Source organism: Malurus melanocephalus, unplaced genomic scaffold (genome assembly GCF_030028575.1).
Source record: "Malurus melanocephalus ecotype Western Australia unplaced genomic scaffold, MMel_1.1 scaffold_1027, whole genome shotgun sequence".
Lineage (NCBI taxonomy): Eukaryota > Metazoa > Chordata > Aves > Passeriformes > Maluridae > Malurus > Malurus melanocephalus.
In genome coordinates, this window is record NW_026624259.1 from 45,310 (window position 1) to 62,202 (window position 16,893).

A 16,893-nucleotide genomic window follows, 5' to 3' on the forward strand; every position below is an offset into this window, starting at 1 on the left:
CCGTACTAGACATACTCAGATCATTATTTAACCATTCCCTAAGGACTTTGAAATTCTTATTTGTTTTATTTTATTAAAGARCTTTGCACTTTGATTTTCTGCTAAATAGCAACACCATCTTTTAAAGAAAACCATCTCACTTAACCGAAGTTCTATTTACTATTATCTCAGCCATTTAACTTTTACCTACAGTTCGACATGTGCCCATTATGGGGACAAAAGTGACTGGGGGCTTCCCCAATCCCCCAAAACAGGCGCTGTGCCCTCAGCCCACCCTGCCCAGCCGCTGTCCCTCCCGAGGGGCGGGAGTCCTCTGCGAGCGGCACCCGCAGCAGCTCCAAGGCARGCGAGCCCGGGACCCGGGACAGGGACCGGGTCGGCTCCTCTCCCCGCCACCCGGCGCCGCTCTCCGCCCGCCGAGCGCCGGGCCGGATGTCACGGTGACGGGCGGGAGGCGAGGCCGGGTGCGCTCCGCTGGCAGTCCCGAGCCCGGGCGGGCAGGTGGAGCCGGGACGCGCGAACGGAGCATGGAAGGTGAGAAACGACCCCGTTCTTCCCCCGGACCCTCTGCCCCACCGGGGCCCGCAGCGGCTTCACCGACCGGGGGCTTCCAGCCGCTTCTTCAGCGCTTGCTGCAAACAGATCGCAGGCTCTGGAGCAGAAATCGAATCGCGTGTAGTAATTAAACGGGAAACGAACGGAGCTTTTTGCCCCTTCTCTGTTGAATTTCAGAGACATCACAAAGCCCGTGATAAAGCCGGCGTTTAGAATGCGCTTTATCTGCAGTTCTTATTCTGGGCTTTAACGAATTCAAGAGTGTCTTCATTCTTTTCACCTGTAAAACGTGCCCATAATATTCAGAGCCAGCGAAAACCAAGCTGGGAGTTAATCTTGGGCTGTGGAATAATTCCTTGGTGAAGAAAAGCAACATTTCTGCTATTTTTTAAAATTCTGGSAAAGAAGGCTTTGCAAAGCATCGCTTGGCTTCTTATTTCAAAGGTGGAGRTTCTCTCTTCAACTCAATGTTTTAAGGGCTCCAGTTTAGTTTCTGCTCTGTCTCAATGACTTGAGGCTTTTGGTTATTTTAAGTTAGCTGGAGATGCCTATTTAACAATGCATCTTCCTTTGCTAAAGGCTTTTTAACTGTTTATATGTAAATAATCACTCATTGAATTTGGCTGAATTGAGAATGTTGCTGTTCGAGAGAAGTAACTAATGATTTGAAAGAATGGGTTTGAGGGCACTTTGGCACTTAAAAATGTAGCCTCGTTTTCTTGATCTAGTTGGGATCAYTTTTTGGGAGAGGGAAGATTGCGAGGTGTGTTGGAACAGCCTGCAATTAGAAAATAACAAGGTTTTGCTGCAACTGAGGTTATCTAAGAAGTCCCTTTTTTGGTGTTCTTATTTCTTTTGTGCTCAAAGCAAACATGGGTACATTAAGTCCTTCAGTTTTCGTTCTTTACTTGAGGATGATGAGGATCCATTAAYGTGCCTGAGATTGCTGCACTGGGGATGAATTTAGTGCAACAGTGTTGTAAMGTGTTATCCCTGGATACAGTAACTTTCAGGAGCATTTCCTCAGGAGCATGAGGGTTGGGAAAATCTCCGTGCCCTGAGGATAGAGAAGTAATGCAGCTGACCTGGATTTTCCATGCCCAGTGTGAGGAGGTCACAGAGCAGCAGACAGGCCCTGGCAAGAGTGGGTGTTTGTCTAAAATTTGTCATTAAATCGGTTGTGTCTCTCCATGACTGGCTTGGTTTTGCGACTTTTGAAAGAATCGCTCCAGGTTCTGGGCTGGGATCAACAGGTTGGATCAGGAGTTGGACTTTGATGACCCTAGTGGGTCTCTTCCAACKCAGGATATTCTATGATTCAGGATATCCTATACTGAATCACTAATCTAGTCTTCTGGGTTTTGAAGGCTGCGTGCAACTATACGAGAAAAATTTCCTTAGTTATACACTGTGATCAGGACTTCTTCCCATAATGACATGTGCACTTAAAATGCCTGTATTGTTTCACACATTGCATGGTGTTTAAGAGCAGCAAAATATTAGAGACCCCATAAAGAGTTTATTCAGCCCAGGGGCTTTTTTCATAAAGCCATGGATTCTGTGGATGCTGCAGAAGCATATTCAGTGGTGAAATCAGCTAGAATTTCTCTCCTTAATGGCTCTGGGTGGGTTGAAGGTGAAAAACTTGTTGGGTTCAAAAAGGTTGAATGGTGTTCGTWGTGAAGGTACTGGCTTAGATGAAGAAACCAGCCATGTTTGCTCCACGTGCTGTGATGGAAGAATGWAGAGGAAAGGGGATTTTAAAATATGTCCCCTTCTCTGTGCTGTTGGACTGAAAAGTGCAGCTGGCAGGAAAAAGGCAGCATTCTGGTTTCACTTTGGAGACAAACAGGTGAAATTACAATAATTCAAGATATAGTTCCCATTCTGTATTAAGGACAGAAAGGTATTTTGGTCATCAGTGATCTGAAAAATATCCATTTTAGGAAGGTTAAATTTCAGATTGACTGTTTTGGTCAAATACCAGGATGCAGTATGAATAATGTTGCATATTAAAATACCATAGGACCTTTTTAGCACCCCCTTTGAATATTTTGGCTCCCTTTGCCTATTGGCGTAGAACACAGGATGGCCAAGAATTGGTTTCGAAAGCACACGAATTTTACTTCTGCTTTGTAAACGCACATCGTGCCTCAGCTGCAGCACACAGAGACAGGCATCCTCTTCCCATGCACCCCAGCCAGAGGAGCTCTTTGAAGATTGGAAAGACAAACGTGTTCTGTAAGTGATTTCCTGCCTCATGCTTTTTTGAACATTTGGTAGAAAAATGGTGTTATTGGCATAGAATCAGGGATGGAATCTTCCTACATGTTTTCCTGTCACCTTGAAGGATCGGGCTTAAGACACTCAGGAAAGAGACCTGAGATTAAATATTAAGAGACCACTAAGGCTGTAAGAAGCTGCTGGAGACTGATGTTGTACAGAAATAGGGTGCTGGTGAGGGGAGATTGGGGGCTTGAGAATGAGACAAAGGCCAGAACATTTCTCAAGCGAAAAGAGAAACCTTCTATGGTGTGTCGTTGTTTTAATCTCCTCTGAAGGGCTGTTCTGCCCAGCAGCCATCGTGGGCACAAACCTGTTGCGTTCAACAAAATATGAATAAATTTGCAGAGACGAAGGGGATGAGGGTCTGAGGAGGTTGAGCAGGTCCTGCTCGGCTCTTGCAGGGCTCCGGCAGTGCCATCCTCTACCAAGTTGTGCTGCAACTGCCAGGGARACCTAAGGAATCCAAAGGTTTCTAAAAATATGTCGTTATCCAGGAATAAATGCAGAATAGTTGGAATTGAAGCAATGATGTAGGGGTTCTAATTTTTTCTTCCACAACCTGGGAGCTCAGGGAAAGGCAGATTTGTTGCCGAGGTTTCAAGCCACAGTGGCACCTTGGGGCTTCAGCCTGGGGCTTTGATCCCCATCACCCAAATGGGGCAACTGTGCTGGGTTTCTGAATGCAGTTAAATACAAAATTAAGTGTTGCAGAATAAGAGAGATTCCGCTTAATTTTGTGCACAGTTACAAGGGTTTGCATAATTTAAGTGTCTGTATTCATGGAATYATGGAATGTTTTGTGTTGGAASCGACCRTAAAGCTYGTCCAGTTTCACTCACTGTCATGGGCAGGAACATCTTCCACTTGACYAGGTTGCTYCAAACCCCWTCCATCCTGRCCTTGGACACTTCCAGGRATGRGGCAACCACAGCTCCTCTGGGYTATTATTGTGGTGTAAAGTTAAAATCAATATTAGAGAAAAATKTGTTAATTTATCTAGAATTTACGCATGTTTCTTCATCATTATTCACTATATAAATTTGTCCACTTGCTTCTTTGCTCCTCAAATTTCCTGGCTTAATAGAATGAAAATGAGAAATCAAGGGCTATAATTATACAGTTCCTTGATCTGTTTTATTTATTTCAAATATAGATTCAGTAAATATCTGAACGTTTTGTCATTTAACTCTGTGACTATCTTTATGATGCAAGGCCTTTATTTYGTTGCACACAACATCCCACCCTCTATTCATGCAGTTTTTTGAGAACCTCTGCTGATACCAGGCTGCTTTGCTGAAGAGTTACCAGAGATTTATATTTTAACATTGCAGAGACCACAAAAATGTTCCATGCAGAGGAGGTAAAGACAGATAATTATGGGGTAAATGTCACCAGTGGTTAACACCTCATGCCCGCTGCCTGGGTGTTTCTGTTATGTAACTGCCAGGAAGAAATCTTCCCAGTCCTGGAACTATTATTTTTTATATTCAAAGGTGGTAAAAGATTTTATGGCATGTAAAAAATAAAGGGGCGGGGGGCGGGGAAGCTACAGGAAAGAAAAGAGGAAGGAAGCAGGTAACTGTGTCTGTGTTAAGAATTCAGCCTCCTATCAAAGAAATCTCAGGGCAGGGAGGCCTTGAGTAAAGACATAACGGGACAGCTCAGGTCTGTGCCTCCAGTTCAACTCACCAGCTGAAATTTGGGCACTGAAGTGGGAGATGGGAATTCCTGCAGCTTATGTTGGCTTCAGAACTCTGCTGAGCCCCCAGCATGCTGGGAAACCAGGCTGCATGGGTAGTCCTCTGAAAAATTTTTAAAATTCCTAGCATTTGATCCCTTTTGGAATTTCTCAGTGGGAATTAGACTTACATTCCCATGAAAACCAAGTAAATCTTGTAAAGGTAATGGGGGTTTCCCTTTGTGTTGGAAAAAGAATGTAAAAATGCCTTTGTGCTTTAGAGAAATTAATTCCCTACAGAGTTATTACGGYTGTACTGTGCTCACAGGGCACACAATGAGTAAATCAAAAGCATAAGGTACTCTGTTCTATAAGTTTTTGAAGTGAGAAAATCATACCTAATCCCTTTTCTGGGCACAGGCCAGTGCTCAGGATACAAAGACGTGAAACATAACACTAATTTGGTTTTTATTTCTTTGAAATGTTTTCTTTTTCAATTTTACTTTCAGCCAAGAACATGGGAATTTATAAAATTGTAACAACTGTGTTGTGAACTGTTCTAAATATTAAACACCTCAGGCTGCTTTTCTGTCTTTTGCAGATTCACAGCCCGGGATGGACCTCAGTAACCCCCAGGAGCAGCCCATAGCTGCAGGTACTGTGCTGTTCAGTTATGTTTTTCCACTCTCTCTATACAATTTAACACTTAAGTGGAGAAAACCACATGAATTGCAGCTGGTTTGGGGTCCCAGAACACTGAGTAGCTGAGTCAAAAGTATGAAGAGGGACATTAAAGGCAGAAAAAAGTAAAGTCTAATGTTGAAACAAAGCTATGGAAGTTCGATATAACATTGGAAAACGATAGTAAAGTGGGGAAAGAACACTGTATAGAAGGAAATGCTTTCAGAAGAAAGCTGGAAGTTTTGATTAGAGAAGCAAGAATAATGCAATTTGCTTGRTTGACTGCATTTCTGAAAATATGAAAACAAACCTCCTGAGTGAGTTTGACAAGKGTTTCACTTTCTTGTTAATAAAACGATCGAGCCTCTTTTTAGCTCCAAAGTGATATTTAGGTTGAGAATGATCGGGGCTGTTCCCATCCAACTGTCAATGGATAATGAATTTACCAGCAATTTCACAGTATTACTGTAAATTTAAAGAATTCCCAGAACTGGTTGAAAGAAAACACTGTSCATTCTTTAATGAAATATTGATCTTAAATTTACAGAAATACACATAATATGGACCTAGTTTGCTTTGTGTGGTTAACAAAACAGGCTTTGTTTGAAACCCTTCACCCAAATMAATTCCACTACAGTTAAAAAGGTGTCTTTATTTCCAGGGAGAGAGCCTGGGATCTCTGAGATGCTGATCTGCATGATAATGCTGATATTTAAAAATACACATGTGTAATAAGCAGAGAAGTACAAGTGGGTTCAAAGAGGCCTTGATTACATGTGCTTGAGCAGTTTCCTGGCCTAGGGCCAGAATGATTAATATTTTGCCCAAAAGAACAAAGTGGAGCTGCCTTTGCCTTACTCCAAGGAGCTCCATCCCTGCTCACAGCAGTTGTCAGAGCACCTATGATAGAGTTAGATATGCAGGTTTTATTCCTGTTGTCATTTAGAACAACCTCCAGAATATTTAGATCTGAGCAAAAGCTRAAAATGGGTTCAAGGTATGTGTTTGTGTAGAACTTTGGGAAGTAAAATCATTTCCCAAAGTGCAACCAGTGCATCCATAGAAATAACACTGTGGGCACTGTCAGCAGTGCTGGGAGTATGCAGGTGCTTTGAGGGAATCCCTTGAATATATTCCTGGAGAATAAATAGTCAATTATTATTTCCTTTTTTTTTTCCCCAGAAGAACAAGAGGATTTGACAGACTGTAATCTGAACAAATCCCAGGAAATGGAAAGCATGGATAATGTGGAAGATATGAAGGAACACAATCAGTCTAATGAAGAAGCAGGAGGTAAAGTAGAGTTGGAATTCTGAGATAYAATAGTTATATTTTGTCTTTTTATTCATCTGATTATGCTATGAGAGCAGGCCTGTAAARGGAACAGCAATACAATTCATTTGGAGCATTTCAACATGCTCTAAGGAGGAGCAACTCTTCCATCAGGGAACCTCACGTGCATTTTACYGAGGTCAGTTTTACAGGATCTATGAAATATGGATGGGAAGATAAAAGAGCAAGTGCATCTGGTGAGCCTTTAATGTGTGTGGAAACATAAAAATTCCAAAGAGCAGTTTGCATAGGCAAATCATGTGTTAGGACTGCAATTTTTATTAATGYTGCTAAGTACTTTCATACCTAAAAAATAACTTGGTGATTTATTCATGTTTTTGAAAGAAAGAAYGAGTTACTTCAAATTCACAAGACCACTCAGGCCTGTAAAATTTAAAACTGTAGCAGCAATGCTTTACTTTACACTGTGGGTGAACAGGAGGTTGGTCAGTTTTCCATACTTATGGTTGAATTTGAAGAATAAACCCTTCCTTACAGGTTTGAGAGAAGACACAGGGATTAATTAAAATAGTAAACCAATACGTACTGTCTTTAAACACCAGGCCCTCTTCATTTACAGATAGAAGATAACAGCAGCAGCTCCTGGAACTTGGCAATCTTACAGACCTCAGAGCTCAGGGGGTTTTTTATGTGTTTATGACATAGGTGTTGAGTTTCTTCCGTGCTGTAGAAGCTCCTAAACTGAAATCTCAGCATTAACAACAGTTCCTGCCCATGATCTGAGAGTGCTCATCCGTGCCAGGGGCCTCAGCCACAACCAGTGCAGAGTGTGCCTGGTGGAGGATGTGGGGCACGTGTCCTGGGGATGGCACACACGGTGTTACCAGTTTCACAGTGCTGCTCTGTGCCACACGTCCGTGTCAGTGCAGCAGTGCCGAGGGAAATTATAGCTGTGGCTTTGGGTAGGAGTTTGAGGTAGAGTTTTTATCACATGAATCAAGTAAATCACTAAAGAATTATGTGTTTTGACTACRCAAGTAGCTTTGGTTGTTCCCTCTAACATTCATGTGATTATTTTGCGGAGGTTATACCTTTGCGTTATTAAAACCCAAACATTTTTATTGGTTAACAAATTGCAAGCCTACACAAAACACTCTAGATGAATCTCACTCAAGGATCTACAGTGGCAGTATCTGGAATTGTGCTGGTGTCTGGCCTTTCTGGACAGTTTATAGACAGATATCACRCAGGTTTTCTGACCAAATTTGGGTGTCTGGCTCAGGATGAAAATCTTCGTGTCCTGCCTAGCAGGACTCTGTGTCAGTGGAGAGTAGCTCAGTATAGATGTCTGCAATCTAGAGCCTTGTCTTGGGCAGGTGAGTTCTGTTGTGCTTACCCTAAATACAGAAGTTTAATGGAATACACAGAATATGGAAGGCTTGAGCCCTTTCTACATCCAAGGCATCTGATTTCTCAGATCCCACAGCACATRAAATATTCACAGCCATGCTCCAGCTGTTTGTCCATCCCTTGCACCAATTCCACTCTCACTATCTCACTTCTCCCTGTGCTTTCCCAGTGTCCTGGCCCTTCACTCCTCCTGCTTGCTGAGCTGCTGGTGCAGGAAGCCAGGACAGGGTTTCACTCCCAAACCCCTCTGTGCTGACCATCTGAGAGGTAGATTCTTCCCACTTTCCCAGTCCGGGAGCCATGTTCATACCACTTGTATGCAGTGTCCAGGCATGAGGCAAGTCCTTTTCCAGTTCTCTGGCTGCCCTGTGCCTGCAGTACCATCTCTCATTTTCTTTTCCATACATTTAAGTCAGAAACAACTTGGGCAYGTGAGAGATTGTATCGGTACTGCTCTTACCATTCATTTTTTATATTGCTGCTGATCTCTGAAAGTCTCTTTACCATKTGTTCTGGAATGCAAACACTGAAAATTTACATCTCAAAGACAATGCCATAAATATCAATAAAACATCATTCCCCTCCAGCAGCCTCCCTTACCATTAGAGCTCATTTATTATAAAATGAGTACGAACCTTCAGCACCATAGTGCCCTATTCCTTGCTGCTCACTGTAGGAATAAAGCCATGATTGCAAGGAGAAAGCTGGTTCAAACGCACAAAAAAGATACCTCCAGCATCTCAGTGTAAAATGGCACAAAATAAAATATACATTGTGTTTGCTTCAGTGTTTCACACACGGTTCTCTACAGTCATTCTGATACCGGAAGCACAATAAATCTTAAATATTTAAGCATGCTGTGCTAGTACCCCAGGCCGTGCAATGATCAGTTGGTGCACTTAAATTTCCTCCCAACAACACCAATTCAGTTGCTGTTGSAGACTGAAATTCACAAATAATCTCAGCTTTCATGTCATGCCCTCTATAAAATAGCAGCAGTTCTGTTAGTCCCTGAGCAGTCTTCGTGGGTCAGTAACTACTGTCTGACTTCTATAAATGAAACCACATTCTGACAGTGCTGTCCTGGTGGGAGGATTATCTTTTGGGGATCACTAACCCTGGTAAAAATGAATATATAATATTCTCCAGGATCACAGAATAGAAATATCATCAGTACTAGTGATGGCTTTTGGGAAAAGGATTATGTCCTGCCTGCATCTGAAGAACCTATTGGTTAAAAGAAAAGGTCAATTTCTCTATTTGGCACATTGATATGATCACTAATCTCCTCACTTTATATCAAATTTRAAGAGAAAGAATGAAAAATGTATATGTGATTCTCATAAATGTTAATCACTTTTGTGAGTGAGCAATTCCACTCCAGCACCTTCCCAATTCATCGCTGGTGACAGCCTGCGACACAGAAACCTCTCCTTTCTCTCTCCTGAACCCCYGCATGATCCGTGCCCCCGGGGTTTGTTCCATCTGCTGAAGGCCATCATGGGAACATGAAGCCACTGACTCATGGAGAGAGATCAAGCCTTCGATAACCTGCTTTCCACTGCCTTAGTATGTCTGTAACATGTTTTTCTCCAGCACAATTATGTCTGCTTTTTCCATGTCTTGTCAGCCATCCGTAGTGAGTAAGAATCTTCCAGTTTCTTGGACTACATGTTTTTGTGACTCTTGCATTATTCATGGTGACACTGTGAGTATATTGTGGAGATTTATTCTGAGGCTTTGARCAGAAGCTGGAGCCTTAAGTCTAGATGTTGTCTAACTTGGTTTGGTGGAGCCTTTTGTGCTAAAAGTGCTRCTGAGATCCATTTAAAAGCTTACAGACAGTTCATAAAAGCACTAAATTAATGTATAGGGCTGAAACACCATCACCGGGGCTCATCTGCTATTAAAAAAAATCCACTTTTTCAGCAAACAGTTCCATATTTGTACTTCTCTGAGCCTGTGCAAACACACCAGCTTATGGTGTTTTTTTATGTGTGTCCTGACACAGGTGAGATGCCATTCCATGGAAACAACTCAACTTGTCCTATTCCACCCCCCTCTGTTAAAAGGGTTTCCATGATGATCATCGCTAAGTATCGGGCAAACAATTAGGCAGCAGGCTATAGTAAAATGGTAATTAAAAGCTTGATGGGGAAGAAGGAAAAAAAAAAGAAACAAAACCCCCTTTTCTTGCCTCAAGGGACTGGAAGCTGCACGCTGTGGTGCACATGGTGTACGCTCGCCTGCAACCATAAAAATACACCGTTCCCATGGTGCTTCCTGTGTCTAGTCTGAAAAGAGACAAGCAATAAGACGAGGGGGGGGAAAGCACTTGATTTCCCCTGCTTCTTTATGTGCCCCCAACACTGTTACCTTTGGTGGCCAAAGTTGACACATCTTTAATTTAAAAATTAAATTAAAAAAAAGCCACGTTCTTTCCTCTGGGATTAGCAGTCAAGCACGAATGTTTAATTATGTCTTAATTCCCTCAGCTGTTGAGGCAGACAACTTTTGGGGTGTTATGAATGTCAGCGAGCTTTCATGGTTGCGAGCTAAAAAGAGATAAAAGCCACATTTGTGGTTTATGGATGTTAATTGCTGCTGCACTGAGGTGTATGAGGGGGGCGGTTGAAAGGCTGGAGTGAGRCAGGAGAGGTGACAGAGCCTCGCTGGGGCGTGCAACGAGGTTCCAGCGGTGCTGCAAGAACACGCACTTATCTGCCTGGAAAGGAAGTGCCGTTTTTTATCACAGTATTACATCTCCCAAGCCCAGCTCGAGCCCCGGCGCTCATGGGACTCGGGGTTATCGCACAACATCAGCAGAAGTTCACTGCAAGGGGATTTCTGTAGTGCTAAACCCGGCAGGGAGTCTGTGCTGAACGGGTCAGACTTCTCTGGGGGCTCTACTGAGACTGAAAGCCGCGTTTTCCTTATCAACAAACGATCCTCTTGACTTTGTTTGAGCGCTTCAGACTGTGCCGTCAGCGGCAGGAATGCTGCCAGGCACGTTCGGTGACATCAACGGGGCGGTGGTGTCACCCAGCCTGTAAATGATTGACATCAGCTGGACTATCCTGAGCACTCAGCACTGACATAGACAYTCAGATACTCTGACTGCCTGGAGATAATCAGAAAGTGCAGCTATTTCTCATTCTAATTAACCCATTATAGTGATTAGAAAATAGAATTTACTTTTGAGATATCCTGACTCCCAGTGGAAGCTCTCAGACAGAGCAAGGGCTGAAACGAGGATGGATACACAGAATTATTTAATAGATGATGGGCTTCATTCCATAACTTTTAAAATTCCATTTTCCTTCACTTGTTCTAAAATGTGTATCTTAGATCCATACAAAATAATTCCCTAAAATTACAGGTGAGATAAATGTTTATTCCTTCAGCATCGAAATTTAATCTAGTCCAAGGCAGATGAGTTGTGATCCYTCCCCATTCCCCCATCAGAAAATATATGAAGATGCAGAAACCTGGGAACTAAAATCACATGTTGTTGAAGRGAAGTAATCCATTTTTGGAAATACAGATTAGTGGAGAGGAAATAAATCGATGGGGATGAGTGACATTTTGCCCCCAAACAGGCTGTTCGTTCAGCACAATATGGAAGTTGAAGGGGCAGGTTCACTCTGTTTATGCTGCTGGAAAGGTATTGGGAAAGGAAAATAGATCTACAAGAATCAAAACTTTGCTAAAATGCCACAAATGTCAGTCAGGCATTCCCTGAGCGTCGGAATTGATGGCTCTTGCGTCTTGTTGCTGACTGACATTTAACTGAGCAATGCAGAGTTTGCACCGGGTGCTCGGTGCCTCTTTCACCTGGGGCTCCTCGGGCCGGCGTTGCCGTGTCCTCAGCGCCGTCTCCCCTCACGCCGCATTCGCTCCAGTTCTTGTTCCGGCTGCAGTCCCTTCTCCTGCTCTGCAGGAGCGTTGGGAACTCGGTTAATTCGGAGCTCGGCTCTCTGTATTCCCGTGGAGCAGCGTGTGGCTGCGCTCACCTGCCGTCSGTGCCAGCCTCGCTCTTCTCCTGCCTCTCCTGGTGCAGGAGCTCCACCTCCAGGAGCGCCTCTGGGAGCTGCAGGTGCTCCTGGACGGGCGGTTTGAGTAATCCTGGTCTTTCAGGGAGGATTGGATTTGTTGTACAGGTCTGAATCACAGATTCCTGGGGACGTTTAGGCTGGGAAAGAGCTGTAAGATCAGTGTTACTAAGGGAACACAGAGCAGATGCACATGCTCCTCTAGAAGACTATGCTAAAAGCAAACTACAAATATTTAATTACAAGAARCTCAAATAAGAGAGAACATAGGTGTACTGGAAAATTCAAGTCAAGATTATTTAATATTGGAATTTTTTTTATAGYTCAATCAAATCAATGTTGAAGGTGATCAGGAAGATCTGAACCRAGTTCCTGCCTTTAGTCTACATGTGTTAAAATTCCTTGGATATTTATCACAGATTTCCATATTCTTCATGTTATTTTAYCTTATTTTCTCCCCATATTTTATTTTTCTTACATTGCATTGTCAGGAAKGCTAGTGAGAGATGAATTTGCAAAGGTTAAATGAAACTATACTTTGAATTTCTCAGGTTTGAAGTTCATTTGAAGCACAGTTGACCAGAGTCGACCGTGCCTGAGTGGTCACATTAGTGATTGGTCCCTTGATATAAGTAATGCCASTGATTATCTGAATTTAACATGTGGCCTTTCTCAGTCTGACTGTTGGGTCCAGATGTTCTCTGATTAACTGTCTCATTGAAGTCTGATTTAACGGTTGTGATTGTATCTGCCTTGCTGGACTTCAGGAATTGTAATTTTAGAAATGTTTTCTCTGGGTGATGGTATCTTAACGGCAACGGAAGGGAAGAGCTTGTGCAGTTTCATCTTTTTCTGTGCTTTTTTGTAAGGAGGGAGACTTAAAAGATAYTCAAATCGAAAAGGATAATGTTAACAGGTGTCAAAATTAAAACAAATTTCATMTGGGACAGGTGTTGGAAAACCTGGGCCCTGCAGGCTTGGGGATATGGGATGGCATTCCCTCTGTGCTCCCAACCAGCACTGGGGGTGTAGAAAGTGGGGAAAAATGGCAAATTATTGCCACTTTTAAAAATTAAATAACCAAAATAAAACCCCATGATGGTTTCAGCGTGCACTAGACGTAGTTTTCCAGTCCCTAGTCTGATTTGTCCCAGGGACTATCATTCTGCTCCCCAAACTCTTAACTGTAGCTTCAGTTAAGAGCATTTAAATACAGTTAAATGAAGTCAAATTCCATTTCCTTCTCTAAACCATGGCCCAGCACTGCACAGCCCTGCTCTCCAGTTTTTCCTGTTTAACTCCAGCTTTGGGAATGCTCAGTTTTGGGGAACATTTCTCCTTTATCCTTATTTCTGTTAGTGTAACTTCAACATATTTTGAAAACCTTTTGAATGAAAATCCTAAAAAAACCGTACTGTTAGGCAGAAAATTATAATAGGGGGAAATACTATGTGTGAAAATACAGATTTACACCGGAATATTAATCTTTATAAGAAAAATTAATGTTTTAAGTAAAATGCTTGGAGAACCAGTTACATAATTCAAGTTTCCTGACTCATATAAGCTTGGAAATGACATGTGTTGTTTGGTTGGGGTTATTTTGCAATTAATTGAACAACTAGATAAATTACACTATGCTTTAATGATAGAGAAGCACTGGTATTAATGAAGTAGAAAATACACATCTGAGCACTTGGAAAATGATGCCTGGCTTTTTTTTTTTTWTTTTTTTTTATTTTCTTTCCAATTCTCAGTGCTGCATTTCAATTTGATTTGTTTCTATTTTTGTTTCAAGTCACAATAAAACCAAGGAGACTCATTACCATTGAGCCTGCACTCCTCAAAGGGGAATGATGAAAGTTTCTCTCCTATATTTAGAAGTGAAATTTCCACCAGGTGCATTCAGCACCGGGTCACTTAGGAATTACCACTCACGTCTACCTTATAAGTATCTAAACAAAATAAGTACTAGGGTTTTTTTTTTTGTACAAAAATGACTAAAATTATTATTGAACAACAGTACTGAGAAAATATAAAAAAGCACAAAGATAAAATAAACTCAGAGCCAATATGTCCAAATAATAAATGCAATATTTGGGATTTTTTGTGCAGAAGTCTCTGCTTTGGCCTGTAGTGATGCAAAAAGAGACCCAAGGAATGGGACAGGCCCCGAGTCTGCACCCTGCAAGGGCATTTCTTGTCACCATGTCCTGCTTGGGGTGGTTGTCTCTGCTGTCTGGCTGGAAATTAATTCTGCTGTGAGGTGATTACTCTTCCTTTGTTAGCAAAAAATGATCTCATAAAARCTCTTGGGAAAAAGGGAGCCCAGGCTGGAGTCAGAGGGAAACTTTCCCTTCCCTAGATGGATATCTGCAGTGGGGTAGAAGAAAAACATGGAGAAAAGTTGTCTTAATTTCAATTGTGTTGCCTTAATTAAAAAAAATCTCATGTTGCTATTGCGTCACTTCGCATTTTATGTTTCCTCTTTAGTTACAGTTTTCGATTTTTCAATACGTACATGTAATCATTTTCTTCTTGTTATTTAAGGAAAAAAAACTTAAACATGGTTTTGGTTATTTTAATTATTTTCCCCCAGTTCATAATTTTTATGGTACATATTACTTTCTGTATTTACTAAGGAATATGGAAATTTTTTATTCACGACTTATCTTCGCCCCCAGTGTGTTGATTCCATCGCTGAGGTGTTTCTCACAAACATGCAGGTTTCTGCCTTGAATTTGGAAACTCCACGGACTTTTACAGCTTCACCACTCTGTCTCAGGCTTGGTTAGGTACAGGAGTCTCCTGCTGGGAGGGGAGCAGCTCTGGCGCGTGTCTGTAGGGTTTTGTGGAGATAACGGTGATGAATCAATCATCAGTTAATACCTGTCAAACCCAGGTAGTCACAAGAACCYTCCAATATGCCCCGTATCGACTCCCTTCTTGTTCCTCGGCATCTGAATCCCATTAACAGCTGTCAAAACCTGGTAAACTATTTATATGCTTTCACAATTTGTTTAATTGGATAGTTAGGAAATGGCATACAAGAAAAGCTTTTCTTTTTTCCTTTTTTTTTTCCTTTAGTCTGGCTGAACATCTGTAGCATTAGGGGCTCATTATCTCTGAATTGGCACAGCAAATCAGCAGCATCATTAAAATGCCACATTAAGATGATTAAGTTTCTTTGTTACCCAGTTGACTTTTTRCATGTGCTGAGGATTTCACGATTATGACCCCACTCCTTGTAAAACACTTGAGCTACATCACCCTTTCCTGCCGTTGTCTTTAATAGGTTTTCGGTTTTATTCCTTGTGCTTTTCCAATCGCTCCTGGTAAACTTTGCTTAACAACAGGACAAAACTTACATTCTCTTCTCTGTATTTGGTGCTGAAGTCTCACGTTAAATGGAGAATTTTGGGGGGTTTTCCTTCTGAAATATCCTCCTAGAGAAAACAGCTAAGATTCAGAAACCCTCCAACTTGCCTAGTTATTTGTCATTCTTGACTTTTTTTTTCCTACATTTTCAGCCTGGATTAGAGAAGGTTGTGTGCAGATCTCAGAGCAGCYATCCAGTATCTGAAGGGACGTACAGGGAAGCAGAGATGGGCTCTGCTTCAGTAACAGGAATGATGGGACAAGAGGGAATGGCTTTAAGCTGAAAAAGGGGAAATCCACGTTGGATACATGGGAGAAATTCCTCCCTGTCAGGGTGGTGAGGCMCTGGCATAGGTTGCYCAGAGAAGCTGTGGCTGCCCCATCCCTGGCAGTGTCCAAGGCCAGGACGGGCTTTGGGTGTGCTTGGAGCAACCTGGGCTGGTGGAAGGTGTCCCTGCCCAGGGCAAGGGGTGGGACTGGATGAGCTTTAATGTCCTTCCAACACAAACCCTTTGTGATTCTATCGTTTTATRGAGCGCACACAAGCGCTGTTTGGGTGGTGACTCAGTCTGAAGTTGCCACCGCAGCTTTATTTTGGATTTTTTCCAGAACCCATTGTTTTTACAGTGTTTCAGGTGAAACAAAAATATTACTCTGGAGTATGTCTTTCATCTCGTAATCATCTCCCCAGGAAATGAAACCATGTGCATCAGCCTTAACGCATCACACCGGTACTTTGTTCTGTAAAAGCTGCAGCTTTTTTTTCACAGTGTATATTAACTCCATGAACTGCCTCAAGAAAAATAGTTCCCTGACTTGGACTCCGTGAATGCTTTTTTTTCTCTTACAACCTCTTCACATTCATAATAGAACAGATGATAGCACTTCTTTTTTTTTCCACCGTGGGAACTTCGTTAGTGTTTTTAGGGATAATTGTGTTTTTCCTCAGTTAAATTTCCCTTTTCTACATGAAGTCACAGCTTCCCTCCTCTTGATTAAGGCAACCTGGAAACTCCCTGATCTAATAAAATATGCTGATATGATTTTTAAGTGACAGATACCAACCTTCCACACAGCTGCCAATCTCCTGATCACATGGTACTCTCTGTGCATGCCAGTACAGAGAAAAGCCTGGGCTGAAAAAGGAATCTCGTGGCTCCAGACTCTGCAATCACTTGGTTAATTTTAGTCCAACCTGTACTGAGCCATTTTTTCCTCAGACTTTACACCAAAGCTGTCTCCTGCAACTGTCAGAGAGGTGAAGCAGCCTCTAAACTGTAACAGGTGAAAAATCCCAACCTTTAAATTTATGTTATTTGGATTTTAAAAGCCTCTTCCYTCATGGCTTCTGCTGGTTCCAGTCATCAGAAAGCGAATTTTTCTGTGAGGTCCTTCAAACACCTACGAGAAAGCACTCCAAATGTGGATGTCATGGATAGCTGGAGTGATGTTTTTTGCAGAGGCAGTGATGGAAAAGCCTTGATCAGAACTCAGGCACATCCTCCTCTGTTACTACAAGGAAACACAAGCCTTACATCAGGTTTGAAAACTGCAGAGGTGATT

The 16,893-nt window shown here is 42.2% G+C and overlaps 1 protein-coding gene across 3 annotated transcripts in view; it reads left to right on the forward strand.

Annotated features, from left to right (window-relative positions):
* Positions 1 to 443: 443 nt before the first annotated feature.
* IKZF3 (IKAROS family zinc finger 3) overlaps positions 444 to 16,893 on the forward strand; it is a 32,177-nt gene continuing 15,727 nt past the window's right edge. For 2 of the 3 annotated variants that reach the window (XM_057386668.1, XM_057386670.1), the window contains exons 1-3: positions 2,702 to 2,796; positions 5,121 to 5,174; positions 6,383 to 6,493. In XM_057386668.1, the coding sequence (XP_057242651.1) occupies positions 2,745 to 2,796; positions 5,121 to 5,174; positions 6,383 to 6,493 (217 nt within the window). In that variant the 5' untranslated portion in view covers positions 2,702 to 2,744. Of the gene's footprint in view, positions 535 to 2,701; positions 2,797 to 5,120; positions 5,175 to 6,382; positions 6,494 to 16,893 lie in introns of those variants that run through there. The other variant, XM_057386669.1, reaches the window with a different exon arrangement.